Raw genomic sequence first — 19609 nt, forward strand, 5'->3', positions numbered from 1 at the left:
TTTTTTTGTTTTTGAAGTTTGAAATAGAAGTTTGGTGTCTAATAAAATGATGATGCTTTGATTTACAGCATACAGTAATTCTGCTTTTGGGAGTTACATAAAGAAGCCTACTGGGACAAGCTCTGTAAGGAGAAGAGGAGAGTACGGTAATTAAATTAGAAAATATAAAAGAAATGGCCCAGATCTCACAATGTTTTACCTCACAATTTAGCTCGGGGGGCAGGATGGCTCTTCTTTTGTTTCATTCTTTCTTAAACCAGTTATTTCATCTCTTTTGTAATTTCTATCCCCCTCTTTAGGGGAAAAATAGCACAAGGTAGGAGAAGAAAGTAGGTCGATGGCTGAGAATTGATTGATGTGCTGTGGCTAAAGTCTGATTTTCATACCTCCACTTACAAAGCCTGTTCCTCATTCATACATATATACATATATATATATATATATATATATATACACACACATACATATACACATATATATATATATATATTTTTTTTTTAATTATATATATATATATATATATATATATATATATATATATATATATATATATATATATATATATATATTCTAAATTCCCCTCATCATTCTTAATTCTTGAAGAGCCTTTTTAAACCATGTTCTGTGATGTAATTAACATGTAGAGCTCAGCAGGTTACATCACAACATCAAACAAAACGGAAGAGGGTTGAAAGCATGCGTTAAGATCATTGTCGCAGATCTCAAGTGATCAGTGTGTTGTTTCCATATCAGTGTTTTAGTACCAGTTTCATTCTTTTTTGTCTCTCAAGTACACTTGGCCTCCATGTCATAGAGCTGCAGTAATTCACTCATGATGGTCTCAATCTGAGCCTTGGTGATCTCTGCACAAACAACCTGCAGGGAAACAAGCAAAAAAACAACAACCATCAATGCAGATTCAGGAGTTTGGACCACCTGTACCCTATATCTGAGACAAATACATATTAGTCTAGTCTCTTGTTGGTGTGGTATTCTTTTTGCAGTTTAGTGAAACAACTGCTGGGTCATCCAGTGTCAAATCAAATCAATTTCGGAAATGCTTGCTGTGGCTACATTTTTACCTACAATTTCTAGTCTAAATAGGATATTGTAAACAGGAAACCCACCAAGAGTGAGAAGAATGTGTTCAAAACCAGAGAGTGGGGCATTGGTACATTCAATGAACTAGGCTAAATGTAATTGTTATTCAAGTACCAAAAACCTAAAATCTGCTAGTTTCAGTCTCAGATGGCATCACATAGGGATGCACAAATATGGCAATTTTGACAGTGTGATAATTATTATATTTATTGATTGAAAATGTTGTCATTTTTTTTCAAAAACGGAAATCACTTTTGGCCACTACTGTATTTCCGTTGTGTTTAGGCTTTAATTTATTGGCTTACATATATTAACCTATTTTACTTATCAGACAAATACTGATAACATTAAAAACAGACCACATTTATGACCACCAATATATATTGATTTAACTGCACACAAAAACGCCAACACCAATTCTAATATGACTGGCTGACTTCTAAGAGCAAAGGGCACATAGGTTTTCAGCAGCCCTGCACTGAAATATCTTAAAATATGTCTTGTCTCAAGATGCACACCAGTAATGTTTTTTTTCTAAGGCACTTTTATAAAAGCCACTTAAATGCCCTAATTGAACTAAGACCTAATCCTGGCTTAATCTAAGCCCTGTTTGTGAAACCAGACCTTAGTCTATTGAATTCTTGTGATAGCACTTAACAGAATTCTAGGAAACTGAAGGAAAGCAAATGGCATTAAGAGTGCTTTGAAACATATGAAATGGTTTGGTTCTTTTTAAATATTACTCGGGGGTGTCACCAAGGGAACTTGTGTGAAAGACAAAGCTATTTCTCTCAGACCAGGCAGCAACCATTAGGTGCCCCTATTGCCATGGGAACAACATCCAGCACTCTAAAGGTTACTGCAATCGTGGCTCAATTGATGCCTGATTCAGCTCAGGCACCAGTGAGGCTCAAACTAGTCTTGGTGACTCAATGCAGACACAGCATGACCCAAATGCTGCCTGGACTTATGTTTTTCGCCACATGAAACTGTAAAACTCCTACCTGCCACCACTCTCGTTCTCCTCTGGGGAGCTCCACTCCATATGTCTGGAGAGCAAGATAGAGGGAGGTGAGGGCAAGGTGTTGAGGCTTATGGCGGACACACACAGAGCCATGGTAACTGTCCTTTAATACAGCCAAGGCCGTCTCTGCGATGGGGGTTCGGGACCAGGCGTGGCGATTCATAAGACTCCTCACAGAGAGCAGGTAGTGCAGCAGGTACTGGGGCGCAGCAAAGAGAAGGGACAAAAATATGAATTATGTTTTGACATCATTAGTTCATTAGAGAAGGTACAAAGATGAGAGTAACGTTGCAATTTATTAAAATTCATTTTATCTAATTGATCAAATGGTTAACAATCGAGAATGAAATAAATGCAAAAAAAGGATCTGTAATTCATAAAGCAAAGATTCACAAGATTCATAAGGACAAATTGCTAAAAGACATCAATAAAAAGAATAAAATCGAATACAAACACCAGTATTACTTGTATTTTATTATTATAGTTTTTATTAATATTTTCAGTTTTTTCAATTTAGTATTAATTTATTAAACTTTTAGTTTCAATTATTCCCAAGTAGTCATATTAATGTTTCAACTTAAATGTATTTCAGTTGCCAACATTTCCAATTTTCGTTTAGTTTAAGACTTCACATTCTATTTATATTTTACCTTCATTTCTATTAGCAAGAAAATGTTTGTAGTAGTTAACGATAATAACCCTGCTTTAAAATAGTAAACAGTGCTTGTCTGTTAATTTAGCAAAACTAGCCTAGTTCTTTACTTCATTATTGTAAATTGATTATATTATTTTACACAGAAGGTACAGTATACATTCTATAGACTTCAATTTGCAAACCACCCAGACAAAACGTTTGATGCAATAGTTTACTCAAAAATGAATTCTGTCATCATTTACTTACCTTATGTTATTTCAAACCTATACAACTTTACTTTTCTCTGGACAACAGATATATTGCAGATAGAAAAAAAGCTAGTTGAGAAGAAGGTAACCATCGCATGAATTACCCTGTGTGGATGCTCAAAGGACACTTGGAAGTTAAGCTGCCGAAGAATGAGGAGCTCACACTGTACGATACTGTCCCTCAACTCCCAGAACTTCCCGTCCAGTTCCAGTGCTTCACTGTCTGGGTGAAAGTACCTGGATTGAAGAGAAATAGAGACAGCGAGCTACTATGCATGGACTTTGAGAACTAAACAGCTATTTAATATCCCCTTTTATACCTGTGACAAACATTGATGATATCTCTAGTTCTGAGATGTTGCTCTTCTACTTTGCCTGCGAGGTAGATGGCAGACATGGCCACTAGGTAAGGCTCATAGACCTGCAGACTAGCAGACTGGAAGAACCTGTGATACAGCACACATGCTGTAGCCATGGGCACAGATCTCATGCCTAACTTCACTCCTACAGATGGGGAAAACATTGGATGCACCAGTAAATGATAATGAACAAGCGAGCAGCTACAGTATACTTACAGTTAACCCAATTAAAAACACATTTCTAAATATTTCATAATGCGAATTGCAAATACCAGTCTCGATGATAAACCGACAGACTCTGAAGTGTGTTTTGGAGTTCTCGACATCTTCAGCACTTCTTCTGCCTCTCGCCTCATTGGCAGCTACAGATGTTGAAGCCTGAATGCTCATTTTGCGTCTTGCAGCAAGCTGGTTACAGTTTCAAAGCGTTATTCAGTTTAGACTTACTGTTTGTGTGCATTATTACAATAAACGAAACAATTACTTAATTAGTACAATTCGTTTGTCCCATAGAGGTTTGTACTAATACAACGCTGTGAGACTTTGCTTCGGTTGATCGTTAAGCGCGCACTGTAGAGCTCTTATGGTCTACAGCGCCCCCAACGTACGGGATGACACAACTGTGCGCTGAACGAAATGGAAAATATGTATGTTCTTCTATTGTATACAATATAAAAGATGACTTGACACTTAAGCATTTTTACAAGAAATTGTCTTAAACAATCAAAGAGCACAAAAAGTAAACTGATTTGAAAGTATAATTTTCCTGACATTTTAAGAGGTTGCTAGGAGACCGCTGCCAAAACATCAGCGCGGAAAGATGTCGTCTAGTTTCTCTGCAAACCAGGTCCTTCAATTGGCATTATTCTTCAATTATTTTTTTATTGGATTGAATCACCTTGACATATTAAACATGTTTATTATGATTTCTGCAGTATGAAAGCGCCTATAGGTCGCAAAAGCTCCAGAATTGGACCATCCCAAAACATTTCAAGGAGGTAACGTTAACGTCATTGGGCAAGAAATTATCTTTTTTCACACATAAATCTTTCGTAACATCATAAATGTCTTCACTTTCACTTTTTATCAATTTAATGCATCCTTGATAAGTTTTAAGTTCTTTCAGAAAAGCTTTGTGATCCCAAACGTTCGAACTGTGGTGTACATTTTAGGCTAACTTAACGTTACTGTTACTGAGCATTTCCATTAACGTTAGGCAAAACAATGAACAATCCCACTGTCATTAAAGTTAAAATGCAAAAGAGTGTAAGACATTTATAATGTTGACGCATTCTGTTTGATTGATAATCAAACAGAATGCGTCAACAATTTAAATGTCTTCACTTTAAAAAAAAGAAAAAATGAGTTCTTGGCTTCAAGAGTTGGTCTCCCTTTAAATGACACACTTACACAAATTGGAGAGAATAATTGTAGTTCATATTACAAATACTTCTATTTACTTCTTTTTTGTTACTCAAGAGACCATCAGCAGCAGAAGGCTACACTACATTTATAGCCACAGACCGTGGCCATCTTCTGCCTGGTGTGAGAAAAAAGGTATGTTTGATTATATATATGAGTTGCATGGAATTTAAATGTAAAGCGTAAAACGTTCTGCAACATACTTTTACTGTCATTTTTCTATTTATAAACTATTTCATTATTAGCGTGGAAGTGCATGGCCAGCATTCCAAGGCACATGGGATTTACCTCACCAAATCCCCCCTGCTTCCATAAACCCCACTGCCCGCTCACAAGAGGGACAGGATCGCCTCAGGACCTGGGGAAGGATTAAATATGACACAAATCAGGCTCATGGGGCCCTTCGTGACAACCAGGCTATAAACAGATCCTCTCACAATGGGGTGGGTATTTAATATCACCTACTTATGATATGCTGTCATAAAAAAATACATTGTTTATTAATTCTGACTAAACAATATCCTTACAGGAAAACATAAATGTGGAACAGCCTGCTGAAGAGTCAAAAATACATATGAGTGACCCAGACCAAAATGAACCAGAAAGGCCCAAATCACAGAATAGCCAAGATCAGTCTAGACCAACAAGCCAACAAGCCCAGTCTAACCCAGTAAACCTTCATGAAAACCAAGTCCAGTCTAGATCTGGAAGTCACCACAGCCAACAGGCTCCATCCAGACCAGCCAGTCAGGAAAGCCAAGCTGAGTTAAGACCACCAACCCAGAGTGGCAGACCAGCATCTCAGCAGAAATAACACCAGTTTTAATCAGATCTCCTGCATGGGCAGTTATAAAAGTTCTTCTATGAAATGGCATTACGTAAGTGTAACACTTCTTTGAAAAACACTTACTTTACAGATATTATTATTTTTGTGTTTCCGTTGATTTATAAACATGCTCTCCGTTTGTTCACAATGTGTGTGCGTCAGAACACATTAACTGAATTGTTTCAATGAAGCTAAAGCTGATTAGTTTTACTAAATGGCTTTTGTAATGGAATCTGTTTAGATGAAATGCTGCCTGAATGCAGGGTCAAGTATCACCAGAAAATACATCAAAGTACCTTAATGACTGCATTTTAATAATATTCTTAAAAAAAGATAAAAACATCATTAGATTTTTGCAATATTTTTGCTTTATTTGCTCAATAATGCACTGACAAACCTGTAGGCCCCATAGAACACAAAATCAGCTCGATTCACTAGTCATCGGTTAATGTTTTTGGTGCCTGGAAGCAAATGAGTGATTTTGGGAGCAGACACTGAAAGCTTGGGAAACTGAAGTTGAACTTAAATGGATAGATTACTCTAAATTAAAATTCTGTTATTGTTTACCCATCCTCACGTCATTCCAAACCTCTACGATTTTCTTTATTTTTTCTGTGGAACATAAGAAGGTATTTTCAGAAATGTTAAATTTTTGTCCTTACAATGGAAGTCAATGGTCACCAAAATTGTCTGGTTACCAACATTCTTCAAAATATCTGCTTTTGTGTTCTGAAGAAGTAAGTCATACAGGTTTGGAACAACATGAGGGTGAGTAAATGATGACAGAATTTACATTTTTGGATCAATTATCCCTTTGGGAGTCAGTCACAGGTTCTAAAGATGAAGGTCAAGACCCTTGTGAAATCATTTTTCCACTCTCTGTTGATAAACATTCAATAAAGCAGCTGCATGGTCAGATCACAAAGTTACAATATTGTCAATGTGTTTATTTACAAGATAACTGATCAGTATGTACATACATCCATACATACATCCATACCATCCATACATACATACCATACATACATCCATACCATACCATACCATACCATACACCAACAGTCATAGCCAAAAAAAAAAAAAAAAAAAACTTTCTAATCAATAAATTGTCTGACCAAAAATGACATGGCAGGAATAGGTCACATCTAAACTGTTAATATCAGATGTAATGGTGTTCTCAAGCTAGAGACTATTAGGCATCAAAGTAGTTTATCACCAATTCCAAATATCTGATAGAAAACTATATACTTTAATAATTATATATATGGTATACAAGGGTCTTGCAAATATGCTAGGATGAAATATATTTACCTGCCCCATGCATGTCAGAATACTGTCTTGAATTATTTACAAAAACTTTTTGTAGTTCTAATACAAAGGCAAATCTTATGAGTCGGTCATACAAATAATTGTGTCAGAATACATAATATACGGATCTTTAAGCAGACTCTTTGAAATGTATATTTAGGTTTGAAATATGTTGTAAATACAGCAAGATATGCATCATGATGGGGTGAAATCTCAATGAGCACCTTCAGACTATCATTTACAGCAAATTATTTGATCTTTCTAATAGCCTGTAGTGGAAAAATGCCAGTGGATCTGCTAATATAATGTGCAGCACAATTTTATTTTCAAAAGAACTTGCCACTAAAATCTTTGTTCTTCAAATGTAGCTTATACTCAATGATTGTATTTAATATAGAGTGCAGCTTCATTTACAGCATCTACTGAAAAAGTGCCATGATGGGTGATACAACCAATATTTTTGAATAATAAATAAAACTAATTCTTGCTGCTATATAACTAACCATGAAAATACCCATTAACTGTTTAATGTTTATAAAATCTAAAAGTCAACTAACATCTTACACTACAGTCACACCTTCAACCTAAACCATCAAATCTATTCAATTTGACAGAAACATTCCTGAATTCAAATAATAGAAGTCTGCAGAGATTGTACATTTATCTGCTTATCCCAGTGATTGTCTACAACCAAAATGGAATCCAACAAAGGCACCACACAATACCTAAAATAATTAAACTCTTACATAATTAAACTCTTACACTGCATCATAAAACTATTAATAGGTATCTGAGCAGCGAAAAGAGAAAATAAACCAGTGCTCACTATCAAAGATCACACCTTTCTAAGTTTGTACAGTTAGACCAAAAATAGACCACAGTGATACACGTCTGCTCAAGCACTAGATCACAAAGCAGTGTGTGCTGATTAGATATTAAAAGAAGAGAAAAATAGATAAACATGTGGAATGAGCATTCAACTCTAGTATTAATAACAGTGGTGTGCAGTAATAATGCTTTTGACTGAGTCATGGCATGTTGATAAGAGACTGGTTCAAGGGTAAGAAAAGGCACAGAAAAACAGACCCACACAGTGGGATGAAGAGCAGCAGCTGGCAGCAGGTCGGCTCAAAAACACACAGGACTTGCACAGGTACGTCGATAGGTCACTTTTGAGAGCGTTTATAACTCAGCCCATTCTGATACGACTTCTACAGCAAAACGAGTTCTTCAGCAAATGATTCCAGACTTGTGCAAATGTCACCATATCAGTAGCTGAACAACATTCAGAAGTGGCCAAACAGCTTCAGTCGACTTTCAGTGGAATGAACTTATTTGCCTAGTAGCAATGCTTCACGATATAAAACAAAGCGCAAACTGGTATTCCCTTGTCCCCCATTGTCTGTTAATAACTCACCCTGTGAAGCCACTGTGGAAACTCGATTATCAATATCATCCTACTTCTTGATTCACAGGAGCTTTTTTAACAACATTTGAAGTTTCATTACTGGCCTTCCAGTGGGCAGGCTCTATTTTTGTGGTATTAGTGATGGCCACGCCCACTTTTTCAGTCTTCATCTTATTAGTCGGAGCAGGTTGAGGCTGTGACTTCCGGGATGGAACCTTCGCAGGGGGATGGTGTGGATCATCCCCAATGTTGACAGTCAAATTGGTGTACAATGGCTCCAACTCTTTGGACAGGAGCTTATAAGTCAGTGAGTTCAGTCCATCTGAGCGCCAGTTCAGCCTTGTGCGCTTCAGCAAATCAAACCTACGAGAATCAATTCACGAAGAGGAACGGACTCAATAAACAGACTGAACAAATGGATAAAATAGTCTATCTATCCATCCATCCATCAATGTCTATGTCAAAATATATTGTTATTATGTTGTAACATAACATAACATAATATGCCATGTGACATCACCTTCTCGGGTTCTGCTCATTACCCTGATCTCCTTTATGTTTGATCATCTTATAATGACCAATGGCCAAAGGAGGGCGCATTATCTTCATCCCAGAGAGACGGACTCTAAAGACAAAACCACAGGGCAAGTAGAAATACATCAAGAAGAAGGATGGTATGAATTATCAAAAGGACAGAGACAAAAGAGAGAGCAACACAAAGCACAGCAGGAAAACCATTTACAGCAAAGTCCGCAAGGTGGGCCAGATGGATGTGAACTAACTAGAAAACTACTGTTGTTGAGGATTCTTATGTAAAAAGGTTCTAAACACAACTCAAAATCCCAAAAAGGTTCATCTAAAGTTGGAGAGTCTAATCCAGCTTTTAAATGCTTACAACTTTGGGTTCTTGCCTCTGGTACAGCCATCTGAGTCATCCGAGTCATGCAAGGATACTAACTGACAGTTAATTATGCGACAGTCAGGTTTGCAAATCAGCATTAGCTGATATGCCCTTCAAAATGTTCTCCAACAACACATGTAACGTCAGTTTCCCCCAAATGCATAAAGCGGGCTCCTGGATTATCTCCACTAAAAATACTTTTTGTCCGGGACTAGATTTGATCTGTACCCTGAAAAATTGCTCATGGTGAATCAAACCGTGTACACTTATTAAACAACAAGGAATACAGAAAACACTGTTGGACTCAGAGGTGCTATCTTGTCAAAGACGTTCAGCAGTAGGCAGAGGTGTCATGCCCATTCAAACCGATTTTTGAGCCAAATGGATTTTGAATACAACTTCCAAAATATTTTTACATTTGATAATTCAGTTTCAAGGTTATTGCAGGTACAAAATTAGCAGTGCCCCAAAGTCATCGCTTTTTGATCAATTTCGCCGTTTTGAAGCCAAAATATGTAGCCTAATTTATGCAATTCATAAATTAGAGGAGTTTCAACTGATAATTCAATTTCAAGGTTATTGTAGGTACAACATTTTTAGTGCCCCAAAGTTATTGCCTTTTGCAGAATTTTGCTGTTTTGAAGCCAAAATACATAGCCTAATTTATCCGCTTCATAAATTAGAGGACTTTTTTGGGTGTGGATGGTTGGGGGAATCTATCCAAATTCTACAGAACATTAATTTGTCAACAACACAACCAAAGAGTTTTACCATTTCTTAAGATATGTATTATATATCCAATTAAATGTCAGCCTTTTGCGAAAATCACTTTTGCCGAATTATGTTCGGTTCCATTAATGTGTATTCTTCCGCTAATGTGGATGGAATAGGCTACCGTACTAAAGCATTTGCACTAGCCTACTTATGCACTAGCCTACTTATTCAACCAAATACTGCTATTGAATGTATAGCGCGAAACAGACACAAATAAATATTACGAGCTAGTTCTGTGGAATGAATCGAAACCATTCAATTCCTGACGAATTTACCTTTTTAGTGAATCAAACACAAACCAAACCAGTATAGTCAGATTCGCCAATGAACAACTGTTATGATTCAGGTTTTTTTTAGAGAATCAGAGTAATCAAAATTATTCAACCCCCATTGGAAATCAGGTTTATTGGTAAAATTTATGGACGAACAGCAATGAACAAATCAAACAAAAGTAATTGAAATAGCTCAACACAACAAATGTTTCAAGTGGTCTCCCCAAATTCAAATGAAAATGCAACTTTTAATGGCTTCTGCAATCTCACAACCCTTTTTTTTGCGTGCTGTAACTGCCTTCTTCAAATCCCACCATTGATTTTCTTTGAGGATTTTCTAAGTAAGGTGACTATGATGGCCACTGTAGAATCTTCCAGCACTACTTCTTCAACCAAGCCTTGGTGGAATTTGAGGTATGCTTGGGATTACTGTCCTGTTGGAAGATTCAATGACGTCCAAGCTTCAGCTTCCTCGCAAATGGCATGACGTTTGCAGCATATGCTTCATTCTTCTTCCTCCAGACATACTGCTGATCAATAGGGCCGAAAAAGTACAGTTTTGTTTCATTACTCCACAGAACAGAATTCCAAAACTTATGTGGCTTATTTATATGATTTTGAGCAAAATGGAGCCAACTTTTCTTGTGCTTTTTGGTCAGCAGTGGTGTAGGACTTGGAGTTCTGGCATGGAAACCGCATGTGTTTAGTACAGGCCGTACTGTGCAAGCTGAAACCTCAGTGCTTGTTGCCACCAAGTCTGGCTGCAAGTCTTTTGTGGTCACTCAAGGGTTTTTCTGAACCTGCCTTCTCAGAAATCTGGTTGCAGCCGTTGATAGCTTCCTTTTTCTGCCCCGTCCAGGTAGTGTAACCACTATGACTTTGAACTTGCAAACTCTGCTTCCAACTGTGTCTCTGGGAACATTTAGTGCCTTCGCTATCTTTTTGTATCCTGTTCCTTGTTTGTGAAGGGTGATGATATCTTGTCTTAACTTTTTGGACCATTCTTTAAACTTAGCCATATTTCTTACATGCAGTCAAACGTGACACTCAACAAATCTAGCCAGTTCAGATATTTCACGTGTTCTAGCTCAAGCACACCTGGTGCAACTAATTAAGCCCTTGATTAGTTGCATCAGGTGTGCTTGAGACGACACCTGTTTTGCAGATTTGTGCTGTTGTGAGGGATTCTATTCAGGGGTTGAATAATTTTGAGACTGCAGAAGTTATTAAAAGTTGCATTTTCAGTTGAATTTGGGGAAACCACTTGAAACATTTGTTGTGTTGAGCTATTCATTGCAAAAGTCTGTAAATTTAGCCAATAAACCTGTTGCAAATAATTTCGATTACCACTTTACATACAGCACAACCAGTGGAGCCTGATTCACCAATATGACTCTTTATTTTTTGTGAATCAAACACACACAAATGGGTACTGGTTGTTCATAAGACAACATGAAGCTAAACATTATTTATTTAATACTATTATTTAGTTTATAGAGATGGCCAAATATTATTTTGCATTTATGTCGCCTCTAAAAAGACAGTGAAAAGTCAGTAAAAAGTCTATGCAAACACATTGAATTGAAATTTCATTTCCTTTTACAAACACATGTTCCTCAAAAGTTCTAAAATAACTGTCAATGGACAGAATCGTTAGGGTTTAAAACTATAAAGAAAATGTTTCAAATCCTCTACACTATCCACTACACCTGACTCATTCTGGCTTCAAGGCTTCAACAACTTCAGACTTTTAAGTTTCTCATTGTCAAAGAAATAATGTTACTTGAATTTATAATTGATTCAAAAGGCAATAATCACTGAAGTAATACTGACATCTAAATAGTTAGAAGCCTTGAGTCCAAACTGGTGATTCATGCATGTACTTACTGGTCCCTCCTGTGGCTATGCGGGGGAAGGCATGAGGGATAGACGGATGCAGTGAAAATGAGAATAATGACAAGAGACAGATGAGATTGTGAACTGAAAACAAAATGATGATGGAGAGATGTGCAATACAAATGCTTAACAGGATGTAGACGTGCCAGTTTACTACATTTCAGGCTGTTTTATGTTGAAATAACTCTTGCAAAAGCACTATAAACCGTATTTTGCCATCCTCACCGAGCTGCAATGTCATCGTCCTCCCCTCCCCAGCCCCAATACTGGTTCGGAAAGCCGTTCATTTTGAGGTACTGCTCTGGAGTTACAGCAGACACCCCTCCGAAGTACTGAGAGTATGGAAGCCTGTGGTGGAGTCAGAGCATTATTGGTGAGGCACAGAGGAATAAGGTCATCAGTTTCTTCATCAATCATTCCATCTGAAGTGTCACAGCTTCCCCTGCAGTTTAATGTTGGTCTGTACCTCTGCATTACGAAGGGATGGAAAACCTAGACCCCTTATAAAGTAACAAAGAATGCTGATAAAGCTTGTTTTGTAATAACCCGGTTACTACAACTTTTTAGAATAACATACTACTATTTCTGCAGTATATAGTTTGTACAGTGTATAGTATGCAATTTTTTCTATGCACCGAATAACCATATGACCTGCTACATTTGGCAAAATGTGCAGTATCCACCTTATTTTTCAACGCTGTTGAAGCTGTTTTCTGTGAATGTGCGAAACCTCCGATTTATTAGCCACTATAGGGAAATAACAAGAAGAATATATCAAAGTGCAGTAAACTGTAAAATTGTTTGGCCTACAAACCTGCATGTTTATAATTAAGACAATACATTAAAATAATATGGTGAGAAATACCAGGTTGCAATATCAAGCAGCATAAAGAGCTGTTTTGTACAGCTAAAAATAACTGGAAGTGAATCACACCAGAAGCAAGACACATTAAAATTACAAATGACCGCGCCCACTCTTACCTGAAAATTAATACAACAGGGCTAGGTAAAATAACACAAAAAAATGCAATAAATGCAAAGTGTAATCTTTTAAACTTTTCCATGGCTCATTATTTCAAACGGCTACCAAATGTAAAAAAAAAAAAAACTCGGACAAAACATATATAATCATATATAACCATGAATGTGATTTCATTGTATTTCCGTGTGTTCTTTGTATAACTTTTTAAAAAATGGATTGTAAAAGCAACTGATGTTTGTGTTGAGTGATATACACTACTGTTCAAAAGTTTGGGGTTGGTAAGATTTTTTAAATGTCTTCCAGTCTTCAGTGTCACATGATCCTTCAGAAATCGTTCTATTATGCTGATTTGCTGCTCAAAAAATTATTTCTTATTAATATCAATGTTAAAAACAGTTTGCTGCTTAATGTTTTTGTGTAAACCGTGATCATTTTTTTCAGGATTTTTTGACAAATAGACAGTTCAAAAGAACAGCATTTATTATAAAAATCTTTTGTAAATATTTATTATAAATATCTTCACTTTTGATCAATTTAATGTGTTACTGCTGAATAAAAGTAATAGTGAGAAAAGTAGTGTAAGGTAGAAAGGTAGTGTAACTGTAATCGCCCACTCAACCCGGCCTCCAGAAATCCCTTGAACACCTGTTCTAAATTCTTTAGTGCTATTTATTAAATTTTGAGTGATAGCTAGATGAGCTGCTGCTATGTATCTTTCTTCCTAATCTCTCTGTATTTCTACCCAAGGACTAACTCTCTGAGTCGTGTCTGAATGCTTTACAGCCTTCAGTGGATTCATCACAGAGCACTCCTGATGCTGTCCTCAGCCTTGGTGGACTGAATATATGGGTTGTTTTCTCTGCAATCTTTCTGTTCTCAGTGAATGTTTGTATCTAGGTGGACATTGTGGCTGCAGAGTACAGAAATGCAGACTCGGTGACCCGAAATGTGCAGACCTGGATGTCAGTTTAGAGGACCAGACCCATGGGCTCCTGCATACACCTGTGTCAGCACTAATAATAAATGAACTACATAGTCTATTTTACCATGCATGAAGAGGATGAACTTTTGGTTTCTAGAAGTTCGCTAAAATTTAGCCAATCACATTCTACAAAAATGTAAAAGTAACAAAGATTTAAAAGTAAAAGTTGTTGCTTAATTAGGGGCCAAGCAATGAAGGTGTGTAGGCACCTATTATATCCGTTAGTGTTTTTCTTCTTCTTTTGCTACTGAGTCTATGGCAGCCCATAGAACCGTATATTGAAAAGTTATGAAATTTGGCACACAGATAGAGGACAGTCTGAACATTAACCACAGCAATTTTGAAGTTTCTAACACCACCAACTGTCCAAATTTGCACTCATGTTTATGCTTTTGAACCATAAGGGATAGAAACAATATTTTTTCCTTTGATTCCTTGGCTCAAGTCAATGCGAATCCAACGACATAATTTTCCAATTAACATTTTTACGCCATTTTGAGTTTCGAACCAGATCACCTTCAGACCATGCCAACACAAAAACTTGGAATTAAAGTTGATTAGTCAATCCGTTTTTGAATAACGACCATGCAAACGAATATGATGTAGAACATGCCAAAATGGAGGTGAGTCTATATCTCTGCAACGCTTTAGCGTATTATGACCAAATTTGGATTGTGTTATGACAACCTGCAAAGTTTCGGCGCAGTGCCACCTAGCGGTCAGGAGATATGCAAAATGTCAAATTGTGCTTATAACTTCTGAACAGTTTGGCCAAAAATCACAACTGGTCTCTTTAGATTTGGTGCAACATGCCGAGTCGAACGATAACCAATTTTCCCATATCGGCCATTTTGGGCATTGGCAATTTTGAATTTTGCATGCAATGCTATATTTTACGAACACATTGGTGTATTGCTACACTTTATGTGTCATCGGCTCCATGGCTGCGCCCCCTGGTGGTCAAGAATAACAATGAAATAAAATAAAATGCTAATAGCTTTTGATTAATTTTGACTATTGTGAAACTGGTCTTAAAAGATTCCTTGGGTCATGCCGAAAACATAGATACTAATTTTGCCATAGTATCTATCTTTAACTTCCTGTCCACCATTTAGATTTTCTTTTAAAAAAACTACAGGTACTTTTTCAAACTCTTAGACCATTGCTCCGATTTTCACGAAAATTGATTTCAGATCATCCTCAGACCATGACGACAAAAAAAACAAAAAACAAACAAAAATGGAATTCAAGTAAATTTGTCAAACCGTTCTCGATTAACGCACAAACAAATTCAACAAACAGCACACCAAAATGGACGTGAGGCTATATCTCGGCATTGCTTCAGCATATTCTGACCAAACTTGGTGTGTATTATGACAACCATGACCTGAGGGTACCTGTACAGTTTCGGCACAGTGCCACCCAGTTGTCACACGAGATATGAAATATGAAACATTTGTATTTTTGCTTATAACTTTACAAGTGATTGCATCTATGGGCTTTCAACCATTTTGCTTAAAACGTCTCCGAATGTCTTTACTCATTTTGCATCTGGTCTAATGCTAACTGCTTTGATTTTTAGCTCCTCAGTTTGCCTCTGTGGTGCTGCTTGCAGCTATATCCAACAATTGTTCTTTTCTTTGTTTCTTTTGAAATTCTCTGATTTGAATCGAAAAACATTTTTAGCAATAATAAATAATGAATGTTTCTTGAGCACCAAATCAGCATATCAGAATGATTTCTGAAGGATCATGTGACACTAAAGACTGGAGTAATGATGCTGAAAATTCAGCTTTACATCACAGGAATAAACTACTTTTTAAAGTAATTTATTACCCCCCACAATTTCATTAAGATAAAATTAGAGAAATGGCTCGTAAACACAAAAACAATCCAGTCATTGTGGGTAGGGTACCTGTATCTGAACTTGTCCATAGCCACGGAGAGGTGTGTTGGGTACTGGGGGTGGCAGGTGTAGGTATTGTGGTCATTCTCAGGTAGCAGGTCAACGTCATGCAGGAAAACACAGCTCCAGTCCTCCTCTTTCAGCGCCTCTCGCACTCCAACATTCAGCAACTTTGCTCGGTTAAACGTGGAGTTCCCTGACTGATAACACAGACTATGAGGAAATCAACTGTACAAATGCATTCTTCGGAAAGAATAAAACACTAATATAGCCTGACAATAAGCTACGAGGTATGTTTACCCTTTGTCCCAGCTACTTCCTCTAATTACTGCTAGGACTTTTTCCAATACAATAGATGTGACAAGTCAGCGTAACGACAAACAAGAGACCTGGTGCACAATGTAAATGCCGTAGTGGACCTGCTGGCGCTGCAAAAAGGGGTGCAGATGGTAGAGGAGGGCGCGGAGGTGGGTCTGGCGGTTCCGGTAGGGGACCACGATGGCTGTGTGGTGCCGTGGCTCACAGTCTGGTGGGCGGTAATGACCCCCTAAGGTCACCAAGGGGTTCTTCTCTTTTATCTCCTCCAGGGAGGGGGGTGAGGAGAGGTGGACAGAAACAGGACCCACTGGCAGACAGCAGGGGGAGAGCACACATGCATTTGTTGTATAAAATCTGTTCTACAACATCAAATGAATGGAATAGTTTCCCTAAAAATGTAAATGATGCCATTATTCATTTACCGTTATGTTGTTCCAAACCTGTATGACTCTGTTCCTTTTTGTTGAACACAAAGGAACATTTCTGAGTAGGAATGCACAATGTATTGGACCATATCAGTTACTGCACAACATCAGTGATTTTTTAATTTATTTATTGCATTGGTCGATATTGAATATTTAACTGTTTGTGACATTTTTACATTTAGACTACCTATTCGGTCATCTACCTCTCACTTAATCTTTAAAACACTAAGAACATAATTTCACTGTTAAATGGAATATTTTATGGAGGACTAAGAGTAACAGTTAAAAAAACAAAATGAAGTTATCAATTTAATAATTCAAGTTAAATAAAATAATTAACGAATCATTATTAAAATCAAAAATGTATTGGCATATTTAAAACTGATTATTTGATTGATAATTATTTCATTTTAGAGTAAACTGTAAAAAGGTAATATTGATTGTCAACAATAAAATGAAAATAACTGGCATCCCCCAGAACTTAAATTCCAGAAGGCATGGAATTTTGTATACATGTCATGTCATGATATTTTTATGGTCCTTTTACGTCCTTTTTGATCCTTGAAAGCTCCAGTTTTCCTTCATTGTAATTGCATGGAAAACAGTAACTAGCACATTCTTCAAAATATATTTTTGTGTGTGTGATCTTCAGGAGAAAGAGTCACAAGTTTGGACATATAAAAGTGTAAATAAATGATGACAGAATCTTAATTTTTATGTGAACTAAACTCATTAAAGTGTGTTTGGTACACTTAAATCTAAAAACTGCAATGAGACAAAGTGAATGAACAAATCCAATTATTGATCAATGTCTTAATCACTTCAGTGTGGATTTATATCTACCCAGCAGTGGAGAGGGCAGTGTACAGTCCCTGAGCTGCTGTTCGGGTCCACTGGGTCCTGGATGGTGGAGCAGCAGAGAGGTGAGATTGGTGTAGACGTCATGCGGTCGAGAGTAGTCGATCTCAGGCTCAGTGGAATGAACCAAAACAGACACTAGGCCACGAAAGCCTCCCAGAGAGAAGTACAGGACAAACGCAAACTGGAAGCCCACCAGCAGAGCCAGAGTGCAGGGGGAGTCCAGTGCTCGACCGCAGCACATCATCATGACATCCGACACAGAGCAGGAGTGACAGAGGAAGGGAGGACAGGAAAGTCAAAAGGGGTGGAGAGATAAGAGAAGAGAGAGGGAGTGAAGGCAAAGCAAGATGCATGAGAGAGGGAAGAGCTGAAGGATAAGAGGGGGGACAGGGAGAAAATAAAGTAAGCTCAGTGAGCTAAGGAAAGGACATCTATGGCATGAGTGGGAGTCACTGGAAAAACAGGAACACAAAAATCAATAGTGACAGATCCATCACATCTAACTAGAAATGAGAACTTTAAAGCGCCAGTGTGCCCAGGATCAATGACATACCTCACATGAAATCAGTAAAGACCACACAGTTTTTGGGTCATTCCTGTTACACAGTACCTTAAAATAATAATAATAATAATAATAATAATAATATGCATGTAGGTATGTAATAAGTATTTCTATGAATACATAAATCAGACTTTCAGAATTATGCTCGCTTCATTAAACATTGCAAAAAAAATAAAATAAAAAAAAATTAAAGTTTCTTTACATGAGGTTGTCAATCTGAAGGTACTTTTGATATTTTTAACAATCTTTTGAAATTCTTATAGCATATAGCAATTTCTAGAACTTTACCTGACCTAAAATAATGTTTTAAAGTAAGATGAACATTCTAATACCACAAAGCAGAATTCTTTAAATCCATAGCTAATATTTGTTCATGTAGTTATTAATCATTCTGGAGGATGATGTCATTAAGGCAGTGGCTTTTTTAGCTATAGAAAGTGAAACTGATGGCTCATGAAAAACTTAAATAATTCCCAAATACCAGGCAAGAAACCCTGCTTAGTTTAAAACATTTTTATTAAAGAAAATATGAAAAAATACCTTTTTTTATTATTATTAATTTAGCATTGCAAAAATGGCAACATCCACTTAAACCAAAATAAAAACATTATTAATCACTCCTATGTTCACTTAATTTTGATTTTGTCAACAGATAGATAACTAACATTATCTCCATGTTTCAAAATGTGAGTAGGCTACATTATTTTAACATACTAAGACGTGGACATGAAAATGAAAGTGTGCTGCGTAACAGGAATGAGCCTTTGGTCAATGAAGAGTGGTATTCCATTTGAGTACCTGTGCTGACTGGTCATAAACACAGGGTTGACAGAACACTGTCCTCCTCCTCCTGTCCATCACAGAACATTGTGCACCTAAGAGACAGATAGTTCTGGACTAATTAACAAGATCTCCTGCTTGTTTACAAACCAGCTCATCTTTTGCATTACGACACACCTGAAATTGATATGTTAACAACCATACATGCAGCGACGACAAAGGCAAGAGCAAACCAAAGAGCAACTACTGCAAAATAATCGTCAATATGACGGTTAATTTCACCACTTCAGGTCAAGCGTTTCCTCTGACTCACCCGGAAAACAGCGACGCTTCAAATGAGGCTCCAGTGGCAGTCGCTATCTAGGCCTTTATTTAATATTAATCACTCGATTGTGAATAATCATTCTTCTATGTCACACGAAACCATGTATAAAACCCGCAGTCGCATTGAGCGCGTCGCGGATCGCTGTGGTGAAGCGCGTTATGGTTATAGCAGAGAGCTGACAGACATGTTTGATGCGGTGACGCGCTACCGACGGGTACTCTGAAGCTGTTACAATAAAAGCCCTTAAGCCCTAACATACCTGTGTTAAAAACAG

General features: G+C 37.2%; 3 protein-coding genes across 4 annotated transcripts; 1 reads left to right on the forward strand and 2 right to left on the reverse strand.

The window, feature by feature from the left end:
* Positions 1-541: 541 nt before the first annotated feature.
* ccnq (cyclin Q) lies at positions 542-3956 on the reverse strand. Its single transcript, XM_084098031.1, has 5 exons — positions 3660-3956; positions 3349-3532; positions 3133-3265; positions 2106-2324; positions 542-876 (listed from the first exon to the last, which is right to left on the reverse strand). Exons 1-5 carry the CDS (start codon positions 3775-3777, stop codon positions 787-789), a joined length of 744 nt encoding a protein of 247 aa, XP_083954157.1. The 5' UTR covers positions 3778-3956; the 3' UTR covers positions 542-786.
* A 200-nt stretch (positions 3957-4156) lies between these two features.
* On the forward strand, positions 4157-5858 carry cfap126 (cilia and flagella associated protein 126). Its single transcript, XM_084098032.1, has 5 exons — positions 4157-4234; positions 4323-4385; positions 4867-4944; positions 5055-5252; positions 5339-5858. Exons 1-5 carry the CDS (start codon positions 4208-4210, stop codon positions 5621-5623), a joined length of 651 nt encoding a protein of 216 aa, XP_083954158.1. The 5' UTR covers positions 4157-4207; the 3' UTR covers positions 5624-5858.
* A 127-nt stretch (positions 5859-5985) lies between these two features.
* b4galt3 (UDP-Gal:betaGlcNAc beta 1,4- galactosyltransferase, polypeptide 3) lies at positions 5986-19577 on the reverse strand. Of its 2 annotated transcripts, none has more exons than XM_084098030.1 (8): positions 19324-19577; positions 19029-19105; positions 17651-18120; positions 16454-16689; positions 16074-16264; positions 12420-12542; positions 8872-8976; positions 5986-8714 (listed from the first exon to the last, which is right to left on the reverse strand). In XM_084098030.1, exons 3-8 carry the CDS (start codon positions 17913-17915, stop codon positions 8396-8398), a joined length of 1239 nt encoding a protein of 412 aa, XP_083954156.1. In that variant the 5' UTR covers positions 17916-18120; positions 19029-19105; positions 19324-19577; the 3' UTR covers positions 5986-8395. The 2 variants fall into 2 exon arrangements, with proteins under 2 accessions (XP_083954156.1, XP_083954155.1); XM_084098029.1 differs by lacking the exon at positions 19324-19577 and adding an exon at positions 19188-19257.
* Between the last annotated feature and the right edge of the window lie 32 nt (positions 19578-19609).

This window comes from Abramis brama (assembly GCF_963993115.1).
Source record: "Abramis brama genome assembly, chromosome: 22".
NCBI classification, from domain to species: Eukaryota; Metazoa; Chordata; class Actinopteri; order Cypriniformes; family Leuciscidae; genus Abramis; species Abramis brama.

Coding starts and splice junctions, on each gene's coding strand:
- ccnq (XM_084098031.1), bottom strand. CDS start 3,777: ATGAGCATTCAGGCTTCAACATCTGTAGCTGCCAATGAGGCGAGAGGC. Junction 3,533..3,659: donor TCGGTTTATCATCGAGACTG/GTATTTGCAATT, acceptor CCCCATCTGTAG/GAGTGAAGTTAGGCATGAGA. Junction 877..2,105: donor GAGAACGAGAGTGGTGGCAG/GTAGGAGTTTTA, acceptor GTTTCCCTGCAG/GTTGTTTGTGCAGAGATCAC.
- cfap126 (XM_084098032.1), top strand. CDS start 4,208: ATGTCGTCTAGTTTCTCTGCAAACCAG. Junction 4,386..4,866: donor TCCCAAAACATTTCAAGGAG/GTAACGTTAACG, acceptor TTGTTACTCAAG/AGACCATCAGCAGCAGAAGG. Junction 5,253..5,338: donor ACAGATCCTCTCACAATGGG/GTGGGTATTTAA, acceptor ATATCCTTACAG/GAAAACATAAATGTGGAACA.
- b4galt3 (XM_084098030.1), bottom strand. CDS start 17,915: ATGATGATGTGCTGCGGTCGAGCACTGGACTCCCCCTGCACTCTGGCT. Junction 16,690..17,650: donor ACTGCCCTCTCCACTGCTGG/GTAGATATAAAT, acceptor GCTGTCTGCCAG/TGGGTCCTGTTTCTGTCCAC. Junction 16,265..16,453: donor GCATTTACATTGTGCACCAG/GTCTCTTGTTTG, acceptor CTGTGTTATCAG/TCAGGGAACTCCACGTTTAA.